Source organism: Narcine bancroftii, chromosome 5 (assembly GCF_036971445.1).
Source record: "Narcine bancroftii isolate sNarBan1 chromosome 5, sNarBan1.hap1, whole genome shotgun sequence".
NCBI classification, from domain to species: domain Eukaryota; kingdom Metazoa; phylum Chordata; class Chondrichthyes; order Torpediniformes; family Narcinidae; genus Narcine; species Narcine bancroftii.
Window position 1 is genome coordinate 28,606,221 of NC_091473.1, and position 14,410 is coordinate 28,620,630.

The window sequence follows — 14,410 nt, forward strand, 5'->3', positions numbered from 1 at the left end:
AAGACTGGAGCATATCACAAGTAGGTCGACCAGTCCAGAATGACCTGGTCTGGCTTGGGGCAACCCTTTAAGGCCTGCCAGTAGGCGTGGCTACACTCTCAGCCAATCACAGTCTTCCTGCACTACAATCTGTACATATACACATTGGTGATAGAATCTGTACTATCACATTCATCCCTTCTTTGAGAACCAACCCCAGGGTGGATGGAGGTTAGGGGCTGTACCGGTCAGGGGGCCTGACCATCCGGCGTGACCACCATGGCGCCGGGATTGGGGTCTCCGGAGACGTGTCGCTGGCAGGCCCGTAAGGTGCGGCCACTGCTTCACTCAATTCCCCAACGGTGTTGTCGACAGTCTGGCCTGAGCTGGTGGGGTGGTGCTGGTCCCTCTGTTCAAGCACATGACCTGGGAGAAAAGGAATAGGGGGAGGTTGGGTTAAAGGCACTGTTGCGCCAGATCCGGCTTGGGCTAGGTCCCTTACCGAGACTCTGTCCTCCCGCCCGTCCGGGTACTCAACGTAGGCATAATGCGGGTTTGCATGGAGTAGAGTCACTCAGTCATTCTTTGAGGACCGGACCGGGAACCGTGAGCCACACCAGTATGGTCGTACCCGACTCTGATTTCCTCGGGAAAGAGAACATCCTTTCATGGGGGGTGGCATTGGTTGCGGTGCACTGGAGGGAGCGGATGGAGTGAAGGGCACTAGTGAGCATGTCCTGTCAGCGAGAGGTGGGGAGACCTTTGTACTGGAGGGCAAGCGTAACCGCTTTCCAGACGGTGGCGTTCTCTCTTTCGACTTGCCCATTACCGCATGGGTTATAGCTGGTGGTCCTGCTTGAAGGAATACCATGCTCCAGAAGGTACTGCCGCAGCTCTGCGCTCATAAACGAGGACTCCCTGTCACTGTGGATGCATCTGGGGTACCCGAAGATGGCAAAGATGCTGTGCAGGGCCTCTATAACTGAGGAGATAGTCATGTCTGAGCAGGGCACAGCGAACGGAAAGTGGGAGTACTCGTCAATGGTCGTAAGGATGCAGGTGTTATGGTTGGTCGATGGTAGTGGCCCTTTGAAATCTACGGTGAGATGCTCAAAGGGCCGGGAGGCTTTGATGATGTGGGTGTTCTCTGGATGGAAGAAGTGGGGCTTGCACTCAGTGTACACCGGGCAGGCTCGGGTCATGGAGCAAATCTCTTCCCATTTAGGGCAGGTTTGCGAGCTTTGACAAACTGCGCGAACCTAGTGACTCTTGGATGACAGAGCTCCTCATGAGTTTCTGCAGCCTGTCCAGTTGTATGTTGGCGCAAGTCCCCCTGGAGAGCGCATCTGGCAGGTCGTTGAGTTTACCAGGCCGATACAGTATGTCATAATTAAAGGTAGAGAGCTCGATTCTCCACCTGACGATTTTTGTCATTCTTCATCTTACCTCGCTGTGTATTGCTAAACGTGAAGGAGACTGCGCGTTGGTCGGTCAGCAGTGTAAAGCGCCTGCCAGTGAGGTAGTGTCTCCAATGACGTACTGCTTCGACTATGGCCTGGCCCTCCTTCTCGACAGAAGAGTGCTGGCTCTCAGGACCCTGGAGGGTTCTGGAGAAGAAGGCTACTGGCCGGCTGGCCTGGTTCAAGTTGGTTGCCAGTGCAAAGTCAGACGCATCGCTCTCGACTTGGAATGGAATGGACTCGTCATTGGCGTGCAGCGTTGCAGCAGCGATGTCCAATTTGATGCGTTCGAAGGCCGCTCTGGCTTCGGTTGACAGGGGGAAGGAGGTGGTCTTGATGAGTGGCTGTGCCTTGTCGGTATAGTGTGGAACCCATTGGGCATAGTAAGAGAAAAAACCCAGGCAGCATCTGAGTGCCTTTTGGGTGGGGGGGGGGTGGCGTACATGAGGGGATGCTTGTGGTCAGGGTCCGACATGACCACCCCGCTCTCCACCACACAACCCAGAATTGCGAGCTGAGTGGTCCAGAAGACACACTTGTCGAAATTGTAGGTCAAGTTCAGCCGAATTGCAATCTGAAAAAATTTCCTCTGTGTCATGGCCACAGATGGTGACGTTGTCCAGATATGGGAAAGTAGCAGTCAGCCCGTTCTGGTCCACCATCCGGTCCATTTCCCGTTGGAAGATCGCGATGCCATTTGTGATCCCAAAGGTTACCCTGAGGAATAGTTACACCCACCTATTCGCTTCGAAGGCTGTGAAAGGTCGGTCTTCTCGGCGGATTGGGAGCTGATGATAGGCAGAACGTAAGTCAATGGCGGAAAATACACGGTATTGGGTGATCTGATTCACCACATCTGTTATCCGTGGAAGGGGGTACGCATCCAGAAGCGTGAAGCGGTTGATTGTCTGGCTGTAGTCAACCACCATCCGTGGCTTCTCCCCATTTTTAACAACCACTACCTGGGCCCCTCCATGGACTCGAGCTAGGTTAGATAATGCCCTCATCCAGCAGTCTGCGCACCTCGCTTGTGATAAATTTCCAGTGTTCATAACTATATTGCCGGCTTTTGGTGGCCACAGGCTTCCAGCCAGGGGTGAGATTTGCGAAAAGGGCTCGCGGAGCAACTCTGAGGGTGGAGAGACTACAGGTGAAACCCCGGGGCACGGGGGCGGGTGGCTCGGGCTGCCGCTGGCAGGAGGTTTCTGGGGTTGAGTGGTTACAGACAGAGAGCGGAGCGTGAGGACCCCCAAAGTGCAGGGAAACGGTTTGAAACTGGCACTGAAAATCCAGTCCCAGCAGTGCAGGGGTACACAATTGAGGAAGGACTAATAGTTTGAAGTCTGTGAACGTGATGCCCTGGACTTTCAGGGTCGCCACGCAGTACCCCTTTACCCCAGTCGAGTGTGATCTGGTCACCAATGAAATTCTCTGTGCAGTGGGGAGAATAGCCAGTCCGCAACGGTGGGCCAGGTCTGGGCGGATAAAACTGTCAGTTGACCCCGAGTCAAATAAGCAATTGGTATAGTGTCCATGCACTTTAATCAGTTCAATTGCTTTTGTGAGGGGATGGGGGAAGTCCTGGTCAAGGGTTATTGATGCAGAGACTTGTAATGGGGACAGTGAAGTCCTGCGTGATGACGTCACGCAAACAGTTGGGCCTGAAAAGACAGTGTCTAGGAGTTGGTGTTGCTGCTTGCAGCCAACGGTAAGTGTTGGGGGTCGCTGCTTGCCGTCGGCGGTGGGGCGGTCAGCGGTGGCAGGTCGCCGGTCGGCAGCGTCGGAACCCCGGTCGGCAGCGTCGGGACCCCGGTCGGCAGCGTCGGGACCCCGGTCGGCAGCGTCGGGACCCCGGTCGGCAGCGTCGGGACCCCGGTCGGCAGCGTCGGGACCCCGGTCGGCAGCGTCGGGACCCCGGTCGGCAGCGTCGGGACCCCGGTCGGCAGCGTCGGGACCCCGGTCGGCAGCGTCGGGACCCCGGTCGGCAGCGTCGGGACCCCGGTCGGCAGCGTCGGGACCCCGGTCGGCAGCGTCGGGACCCCGGTCGGCAGCGTCGGGACCCCGGTCGGCAGCGTCGGGACCCCGGTCGGCAGCGTCGGGACCCCGGTCGGCAGCGTCGGGACCCCGGTCGGCAGCGTCGGGACCCCGGTCGGCAGCGTCGGGACCCCGGTCGGCAGCGTCGGGACCCCGGTCGGCAGCGTCGGGACCCCGGTCGGCAGCGTCGGGACCCCGGTCGGCAGCCGTTGAGGTCGGGGCTGGGGCCTGGTCAGACGTTGCTTCGTGAGGTAGGGTGAACATCATTGCGGCGAGGGTGGGTTGTACTTTCCGTGCTCAGTGTCTGCCCTGTGACATCAGGCGCTGCCGCGCGGTGGAGTCCTCGCTATCATTGAATGAGAGCTCTGAGGAAGAAGTGTTTGAAATGGAGAGTGGCGATTGGACTTCACACAAGGCACTGTGTTTGACAGCGGCCATTTTGGAGCAACAGACTACAGCAAAGTGGCCGTTTTGAAGGCACTTCTGGCACCTGGCTTTTCTCGCTGGGCACTGGGACCTGCTGTGCTTGTTCCTCCCACAGAAATAACACTTTGGGGTTGCATCTGGCAGTGTAGCATCAGTAGTAGGGTAGAGGAAGGGTATCCTACTCACATTAGAGTGTGGGGTCCAGCCCCAAGTGTACATGTCCATACTTAAGACCGCAGCTTCCATCGTCTCTGCGATCCGGATCACGTCCTCTAGGTTTTATCCCCCGTGCTCTAGCAGGCACTGCCTCACCTCATTCGATTGGACCCCGGCACGTAGGCATCCCGAATCAAATTGTCTGTGGTCTCCGCATCAATTCTGTCTGTGCATGCATAGTCCCTGCCCATTGCCCTTTTTGCCTGAATATAAGCTCTACAGGACTCACCGGGCTGTTGCCTCCTTGTAGCAAGTTTATACCGAGCATAGACCCTGTTCACTGGTTGCTCGTAGAGCCCTTTCAGCACCTTCATGGCTGCGGTGTAAATGGTCACGTCCTGGATGCTCTGGTAGACTCTCTGGGTAGCAGACTGTGGGTCGATGTCGAGGCGTTTCAGCTGTTGCGTACACTCCATCCCTTCAAAATTTTTTTTAGTTAACAAAATTGTAGTGCGAGTCGAAAGAACCAAAGACTTGTTGATCCAAACCAAGGCTTTTATTAACTAAAAGACTGGAGCATATCACAAATAGGTTGACCAGTCCAGAATGACCTGATCTGGCCAGGAGCAATCCTTTAAGATCTGCCAGTAGGTGTGGCTACACTCTCAGCCAATCACAGTCATCCTACACTACAATCTGTACATGTACACATTGGTGATAGAATCTGTACTATCACACAAGCTAGATGGGGTTTTTGTCTTTGAAGATTGACTGGGGAGGTAGGAGGCTGCTGAAATGGACTATAAATACCAGCATGTAGTAAATAAGTACTTTGTGTCTTAAATTCTCTCATTTTAAATGAGTTTCAGAAGTTGAAAAAGGTTACCTACAAATCAAAACAACACCCCATCTTCTGACTGGCCACCACTGAGGACAAATTAAACTTGGTTCTTTTTTCATCTCAGATCTAAATGAATGCTGTAGCATTTGATGGTTCCAAAGCCCTGCAAGAAATACCTTAGAGGCAAATTATACCCCCAAATAAGGATGTTAAGAAGTGGTTCAGATTGAGCCATACATGTGTGACATAACATTTGTTGAGAAAACAGTTTTTCAAAATGCTTACTGCAGTGTACATTTTTACTGTTACCTTTTTCACTCACAATATTCACTTTCAAACTACCCTTATTTTTGGTAAAAACAGTGCAATTTTCTTTAAGATGAGGACTCTTTCATCTCGATCATAAATTAACCTGTGTTCCTGCAGACTTAAAGAAATTTCAATCAATAATTGGTTAAATTGGAAATTAATGGAGAATGTCTAAAAATTTCCATTCCATTGAGATGCAGCAACTCACTAACCGAGACAAGATACCCAATTGAGCAGGCAGACAGCAAGTTTCTGGACAACTGGGACAGTGAGAAAATTAAAAGCTGTTTTTTTTTTACAGCAGAGGGACAACCTTTCTGCCGATACTCAGTTATCAATTATGCCGGCCAGCCCGACGTGTACAGAACCTGATATCTTTGTTCCTTATGTGAACAATTGCACCCACATTGGCAAGGAGGGAATGATAAATATTACTGTAAATCCCTCAATACAGACACGGTGGCATCCAAAATTTTAGTGAAGCAGATGAAGAAAATACAAAAAAAATGCTGCGTGCCAATAAAAACAATGTCAATAAAGAGACACCATGCCAGAAGTGATGTTCCTCTTGCTATTGTAAGGTAAAACATCATGAGATGGGAATGTGTAGGGAGTTACCCTGTACAGGGCAGTAACAAGAAGGGGAGGTGTCCTTGTACTCCTGTTAGGTAAAACATCATGAGATGGGAATGTACAGGGCTGTAACGATGTAAATGCATCCTTGTACTTACAAGATAAGAGAGACATTGATGGATTGAGAGGCAGGAAGCTAGCAGGGAAAGGATAGCAACAGTTTTAGTCATTGGACAAGTAATGATATGATGATGTTCTAAGCATGTATCCAAGGGTATAAAAAATCACCATTTTGCTGATAACGGCAGAATGCATTCTCCGACTAACTTTGTTAGTCGCAAGTGTTACAATCCGGTAATAAAGAACAAAGAACCCTGATTTCGACTCAGTCTGGTGTTTGTCTCACTCATTCATGAACAAAGCAGACCTAACACTATGAGGCCATTTTTTTCATGTTTATAATCTGTTTACTGAATTATTGTGAGTATATTGCTGTAAATATTGTTGCTTTAATTGTTAAAATTATACTGCTTTCACAATTAGTTTAAAATTTATCAAGGGAAATAATTCCTTGCTATGGACTAGCTGAGGTACTGAACTCAGATAATGGTCCTCACTTTTTAACTGAGATAAATAAAGAACTGAATAAGGAATTAAGGATCCTGCAATATTTCCACTACTCCCATCAAACCCAGACAGCAGGAATAGTGGAATAAAATTAAACTGACTAAGAAAACAGGGCTAAAATTGGCTAAAAGTGCTACCCCAAACATTATTTAAAATGCAAGTGACACTACAGGTTAAGACTGGGCTGTCTGCTGCAGAGATGTTCCACAAACAGCCAATTCTGACACCTTGGGGAGGGAGCAAAGCCTGCGTCGCCAGTGGGGATGAAATTATAGTAACGTAACTAAAGCTGCTTTCAGGTGCATTCTCCACCAAGAATGCGCCTGCAGAAGTGGATTCAGACCTGTGGATTGGTCGTTCAGGTGGCAGCGCTGGCCACCTGAAAGGGACAGCTGCACGGGAAGCGCCTCGGAGTGCACTCTGGCTCCTCTCTTCGGGCTGTTAAGGCTGTGGCAGCCCGCACCGGCCTCCCCAGCCCTAACAGCCCGGGCAGGGGGAGGGGGGGCTGTCAGGTGCTCGCCAGCTAATTGTCATCCCCTTAGCAGCCACTTTCAGGCGGATGCATTCATATGCCAGGGTGGGCGATCTTCAGTGCTCTGGTGATTATCCTTCCTGGAGGAGGGTTACAAAGTGTGCGTCATAGAGGCACCCCCTGTGCTTTCAGGTGACCTCTCAACAGCCACATATGGGCATAATATGTGGCTTTACATCGGGGTATTTTGGCCACCTGAAAGTACTTTTAACTTCTTCGAGCAGTACATTCACAGGTACATCAAATCCACCTAAAGGAGAGTAATCCAATAGAATGTGATGATTATCCTAACTTCGAATCTGAAATGGGATCAAAGGAAATTAAGAAGGACACCCTCACTGGATACACTGAACAGACTGAAGGAAAAAGGCCCACCTAAAACTTAGACTTTTTATTCTAACATAAGGACTTTATTGTTATGACTTTTTGTCACCTTGATATGTGAACTGAATATCTGAGTCGAGACTGAAAAGAGAAATTTTGGGCGACAAGTTAAAACCTTACAGGGAGTGAGAATGGATTTTTAAGACTAAACAGATCACAGACAAGTAAAAGTCAGGACAAGCCTGTGGAGGACAGCAGAGTTACAGGGCATCTTTTGGGATCCACGGATACATAACTATACCAAAGCCAGGAGAAAGTTGATGTAAAACTTCACTGTATACAATGTTTTTTGACAAAGGACATATCCACGGCTGACGACCAATTGGACGTGGTACTGTTTATTGGGATATGTGGTTCCACCTATGGCTCATGTACAGAAACTACACTAATACCCTGACTGGCCAGAGGTAACCGGGTTCAAGACAAAGAGAGGTATCTCTAGGATGAAGCAGGTCTTTATGATTGTGTTCCCCTGGACAGTATGAGAAAGGGATCCTCAGAGCTGATTTTCCGACTCAGCATTGGGGGGCTATTGGCTAATGAAATGGTGAAGGGACTCCCAAGTAGTTGGGAAGGTGGTTTCTCAGTTGTCAGTGGAGATGGTTGCTGTGAGAAACAGAAGTACCTTCACAGAATTTGCTCGAGACAAAAATTGAGAACAAAGAACATTTATTATACAACAATGCAAAGCTGGGTGCTTCCCCTTACCCTGGGAATACACACATACACTGGGGCTCACCCAACTTTTATACAGTTTATTTCAGTATAGAAATACCCTCCCCTTACATTCTTCTGCCTCCTGAATGAGTTTGGCATTAGGCAATCCTGTCTGCCTACGTGCTGTTTCTGTGAACTTGGAGGACCAGGGGGTATCCTGTCGGTGTCCCATCATGTCATTGTCCTTATTCACACCTTCCCGACTCTCAGGGCTTACTAACTTATATACAGAACTTGCTAATTCTGTCTAAGAGGCTAGAAGACCCTTATCTTATTCAGACTAACTTTACCTTCCTACATTCTATTATCTATCCTTATCCTATTCATACTGGCTTTATTCATTACACATATATCCATACTAGTTTTCTTCATCTTTCATATTTTCATGTTAGTTTTACTCATCTCTTACAGTTGCCATTTGTATTGTGACAATGGACCCTGATTTTATTCTGGCTGGTCTTGGGGAGACCTGTAAAATTATAGGTCAAGGTTACTGTACATAGAGCTCTGACAACATCACTAAATGGGTGATCCACCTGTAAAAAGAAATGAGGACTTGCATAAAGTTGGTGTAAAATGCCTGAATGCTACACATATCCCTTTGCACAAAGCTCCCAGCTACCCTTGTAGATGTACTGTTCTAATGCTGTCTAAGTTTTTTTTCCACAGACCTTTTTTGTTATAGTCATGAAAAAAGAAGCGAATCTAGAATATTAGCTATAGAATATCAAGTTATGGGAATTATGATGAAGAAGCCATCACACAGACTTTGCCAGTAAACTGAGAGAGAGAATAACCAGAACAGGAATCAATTCTCACCTCTTCAACTGAGCCATATCCTAATGCCTGCCTCATCTCTTTAACACAACAGTGCTAACTGATTACTACCTGTTAGACTCAATCTAAAGGCTGCAATAAGCATCCAGCACCACTAGGTCCCTGAATGGCATTGTTTCAGTGCTGAGGTTTTGGTCACCATTGTCAATTTCAAGAATCTAAGATTACTCTTCCTTTGGCTTGGCTTCGCGGACGAAGATTTATGGAGGGGTAAATGTCCACGTCAGCTGCAGGCTCGTTTGTGGCTGACAAGTCCGATGCGGGACAGGCAGACATGGTTGCAGGGGAAAATTTGTTGGTTAAGGTTGGGTGTTGGGTTTTTCTTCCTTTGTCTTTTGTCAGTGAGGTGGGCTCTGCGGTCTTCTTCAAAGGAGGTTGCTGCCCGCCGAACTGTGAGGCGCCAAGATGCACGGTTTGAGGCGATATCAGCCCACTGGCGGTGGTCAATGTGGCAGGCACCAAGAGATTTATTTAGTAAGTCCTTGTACCTCTTCTTTGGTGCACCTCTGACACGATGGCTAGTGGGGAGCTTGCCATATAACACGATCTTGGGAAGGCGATGGTCCTCCATTCTGGAGACGTGACCTACCCAGCGCAGTTGGATCTTCAGCAGCGTGGATTCGATGCTGTCGGCATCTGCCATCTCGAGTACTTCGATGTTAGGGATGAAGTCTCTCCAATGAATGTTGAGGATGGAGCGGAGACTACGCTGGTGGAAGCATTCTAGGAGCCGTAGGTGATGCCGGTAGAGGACCCATGATTCGGAGCCGAACAGGAGTGTGGGTATGACAACAGCTCTGTATACGCTTATCTTTGTGAGGTTTTTCAGTTGGTTGTTTTTCCAGACTCTTTTGTGTAGTCTTCCAAAGGCACTATTTGCCTTGGCGAGTCTGTTGTCTATCTCGTTGTCGATCCTTGCATCTGATGAAATGGTGCAGCTGAGATAGGTAAACTGGTTGACCGTTTTGAGTTTTGTGTGCCCGATGGAGATGTGGGGGGGCTGGTAGTCATGGTGGGGAGCTGACTGATGGAGGACCTCAGTTTTCTTCAGGCTGACTTCCAGGCCAAACATTTTGGCAGTTTCCGCAAAACAGGACATCAAGCGCTGAAGAGCTGGCTTTGAAAGGGCAACTAAAGCGTCATCGTCTGCAAAGAGTAGTTCACGGACAAGTTGCTCTTGTGTCTTGGTGTGAGCTTGCAGGCGCCTCAGATTGAAGAGACTGCCATCCGTGCGGTACTGGATGTAAACAGCGTCTTCATTGTTGAGGTCTTTCATGGCTTGGTTCAGCATCATGCTGAAGAAGATTGAAAAGAGGGTTGGTGCGAGAACGCAGCCTTGCTTCACGCCATTGTTAATGGAGAAGGGTTCAGAGAGCTCATTGCTGTATCTGACCCGACCTTGTTGGTTTTCGTGCAGTTGAATAACCATGTTGAGGAACTTTGGGGGGCATCCGATGCGCTCTAGTATTTGCCAAAGCCCTTTCCTGCTCACGGTGTCGAAGGCTTTGGTGAGGTCAACAAAGGTGTTGTAGAGTCATTTGTTTTGTTCTCTGCACTTTTCTTGGAGCTGTCTGAGGGCAAAGACCATGTCAATAGTTCCTCTGTTTGCGCAAAAGCCGCACTGTGATTCTGGGAGAACATTCTCGGCGACACTAGGTATTATTCTATTTAGGAGAATCCTAGCGAAGATTTTGCCTGCAATGGAGAACAGCGTGATTCCCCTGTAGTTTGAGCAGTCTTATTTCTCGCCTTTGGTTTTGTACAGGGTGATGATGATGGCATCACGAAGGTCCTGAGGCAGTTTTCCTTGGTCCCAGCAAAGCTTGAAAAACTCATGCAGTTTGGCATGCAGAGTTTTGCCGTCAGCCTTCCAGACCTCTGGGGGGATTCCATCCATACCAGCTGCTTTGCCACTTTTCAGTTGTTCAATTGTCTTATATGTCTCTCCCGGGTGAGGACCTCATCCAGCTCTAGCCTTAGGGGCTGTTGAGGGAGCTGGGGCAGGGCGGTTGGCACTGAAAAGAGATTGGAAGTGTTCTGACCATCGGTTGAGGATGGAGATCTTGTCGCTGAAGAGGACTTTGCCGTCTGAGCTCTGCAGCGGGCTTTGGACTTGGGGTGAGGTGCCATACACAGCCTTTAGAGCCTCGTTAAAAACCCCTGAAGTCGCCAATGTCAGCGCTGAGCTGGGTTCGTTTGGTGAGGCTAGTCCACCACTCACTTTGGATCTCCCGGAGTTTGCGCTGAAGATGGCTGCATGCGTGACGGAAGGCTTGTTTCTTCTCTGGCCAGGAAGGCTTTGTAAGGTGAGCCTGGTGGGCAGCTCGCTTCTTTGCCAGCAGCTCCTGGATTTCCTGGCTGTTTTCATCGAACCAGTCCTTGTTTTTCCTGGAGGAGAAGCCCAGTACCTCTTCAGTGGATTGCAGTATGGTAGTCTTCAGCTGATCCCAGAGGGTTTCAGGGGACGAGTCCGTGAGGCGGATTGCATCGTCGAGCTTTTCTTTGAGGTTTGCCTGGAAATTTCCTCTCACTTTGTCTGACTGCAGGTTTCCAACATTGAACCTCTTTCTGGGGGCTTTACTGTTCCTGGGCTTTGGCTTGAAGTGAAGGTTGAGCTTGCAGCGAACCAGCCGGTGGTCACTATGGCATTCCGCGCTGGGCATTACCCTGGTGTGGAGCACATCTCGTTTGCCTCTTTCTCGCACCAGGACGTAGCCCAGGAGGTGCCAGTGTTTGGATCGGGGATGCATCCAGGTAGTCTTCAGGCTGTCCCTCTGCTGAAAAAGGGTGTTTGTAATGACAAGCCGCTGTTCTGCGTAGGTCGGACCATACTGCCCGGACCGGGGCCGAGTCCGCTGCTGCTTTCCCTGTGCCCGGACCGGGGCCACCCCCTCCTACTTTCTGCCCGGATCGGGGCCGCCGCCTGCCTCACTCGACCGATGCCGAGGCCGCCGCCTCCTCTTCGCTCTTGCCCGGATCGGGGCCGGGGCCGCCTACCCTCTGCTCGGACCGGGGCCGCCGCCGCCGCCGCTGCTTTCCCTGTGCCCGGACCAGGGCCGCCGCCTCCTTCTAATCTAAGATTACTATTGACTAGACATTTACATGTGTAAATTAAGAAACCAGAAATCAGGTTGGCAGAGAATGGATACTGATGTGTACTGTGAGCAATCCTTCCAGACTTCATTTGATTTTTTTTGTATACCAGAAGGATGTTCTTAATTATAACTGGTTCATGAGATTAAATGACCCAACAACAAATCATTTCCCTGTCTTTAGAAAGAGGATATGCAATTCCTTCAAAGAAATGTTGTCCAATTTGTATGCAGGAAAATGCCTTACATATTGTACTCTGTGACTGTTTTATTTGAATGAGACCAAACAGTCTTAGTGAGGTGACCTTGTCTACCCAACACTACAGACTGCTCATCCCCGCTACTCTTACTCAAACAAAGTCTGTTTGAATTGTACTGTGTGGCTTAGTTGGACCTTTTGTATCTTGGCAGGAGCGCGACTTTAACATACAATCCTTCATTCACTACCCCTCATAATAGCCGTAATATTGAAACTGAGTTTATAACACCCTTTAACAGAAGGAGATTACTCTCAATTAATCAGTGACATCCATCATTCTGAGTCTCAAGACCAGGGTGGTGAGAAATCCATACAGATTTATGTGGTGTGTCTTTGTCTGTCTGTCTGTCTCTCTCTCTCTCTCTCTCTCTCTCTCTCTCTCTCTCTCTCTCTCTCTCTCTCTCTCTCTCTCTCTCTCTCATATGTTTATGCCTGGTGAAGTTCATCACTCATGTCTCAGTTTGTTGTGGTGTTAATTCTTTATTTTTTTGTGTGGTTTCTGTTGTTGGCTGTATTTTCCAATAGTGAATATGCAAATATCTTGAGGTGATGAGTAAAACATCCCAGAGTTAAAATTTTAATTTTTGTGCCTTTGCCTCTTCAGTTGTTTGTCAAATCTATCCAAGACTGTTGGTATTTCTTTTCCTCCATTTTTATATCCGTGTTTTTTTTTTTGTGGCCATTTTGCACATGACAACTTTTAACTCGTGAACAATTAGTTTTTTTAAAAAACGATCTGATCGAGTCCTCTGGTTCTCCTTCCACTTTCAGTGCTGACTTGTTTGAAGATGATGCCATTCAGCATTTGCTGAATTATCAACCTTGGTGGAGAAACATTCAGGAGATAAAACATGAAGCAAAGGAAACCCAGGCAGAACAAGTTGATTCTGCAGATCTCAGAGGACAGTGTGGTGAGTGGTTGATGGTGTTTAATGATATCCAGCAGAGAAATATTACTAAAATTTAACCACCTCCTGTTATCTAATGCTGCATGTGATCCAGAAGAAATTTTCATCAGATAATATCATAGCAATGGAGAGCAAGGAATTTAAATTTATTTGAAAATTTTAAAATATTCAGAATTATTTTTGTGGTGCCAAATGAAGTGCATTGAAATTCTGAACTTGTATCAATCAAAATTTAAATCATGAGTTTGCTCATCATGCGAAAGCTATTTATTGTCAATTCAAGCTTTTAATTTTCCTTTCTTCTGACATGACTTGTATTATCGCAAAGCAAATTGTTCCCAAAGAAGCAATCTATTACATGTGCTGTATTGAAGTGTTCAACCAATTTTAGTGTTTCGTTCCAAGATTATCATAGCAATAGCCTGTAAAGGTAGCAGAATATGTATTGTGATATTTCAGATGGATGCTTAAATTCTATTCCAGTGAAGGGACGAAATATTTTTGAGTTGAGTCACAAAACAAATGCGTGGATTAACACAGAAATTACTAACCAATCTAATTTTATTTTTTTTAAGCAGTATTCTATTTTATTAAATTTCTAGACAAAATCTTCAAGTTAATATATCCTGCACTTCAAAGCAAAATATTTTTAAATTGTATCTGCACACCATAAAAGATGCCTCTTACAGTTTATAGTTTGTTTAATCTTTCATGTTTGAAAAAAAATGAGAATTTTAAAATCAAGGTATTACCAGACTAGGAGCGAGCCAAAGTAGATTGAGCACCTCATGGTGTTTGAATGGTACTTGGAGCAAATTATTGCACAATATTTTCAATATTGAGATGTAGTTTGCTGGAAGAAATGATCTGCTGTGTACTAATACCCTGAATATGCCTGAGATTGTCTGATCTCTGAAGGAAAGCAGGCTCAGGACTGGTCAGTACTTGGAGGGGAGACCCTCTAGGTGCTGTAGAGCACTGGACAAAATGGAGACTCTCTGTCAGCCATGCGATAGACAAAAGTTAAAGAATTTCATGCATGTTACATTCTAAATGTAGACAATAATGGAACCTTTACCTTTATAATCTTGTTCTTATTTTTAAATACCTTGATAATCATGATTTTAAAAATAAATCAAAATTTATTATGAAATGATAACTGGATCAAATTATTTCTTTGCCTTTTAATGATACAGATAATTTCTCTGGAGAACAGGAAGTGTTTCACATTATGCTATGGTTGACTTCAGAAATTAGTGATTCACTTTCCTATTTT

At 47.4% G+C, this 14,410-nt stretch overlaps 1 protein-coding gene across 7 annotated transcripts in view; it reads left to right on the forward strand.

Moving 5' to 3' along the window:
* Positions 1–14,410, forward strand: part of shq1 (SHQ1, H/ACA ribonucleoprotein assembly factor) — a 147,635-nt gene that overhangs the window by 40,011 nt on the left and 93,214 nt on the right. For all 7 annotated transcript variants that reach the window (XM_069937027.1, XM_069937024.1, XM_069937025.1 and 4 more), the window contains one exon: positions 12,998–13,137. In XM_069937027.1, the coding sequence (XP_069793128.1) occupies positions 12,998–13,137 (140 nt within the window). The remainder of the gene's footprint in view (positions 1–12,997; positions 13,138–14,410) is intronic.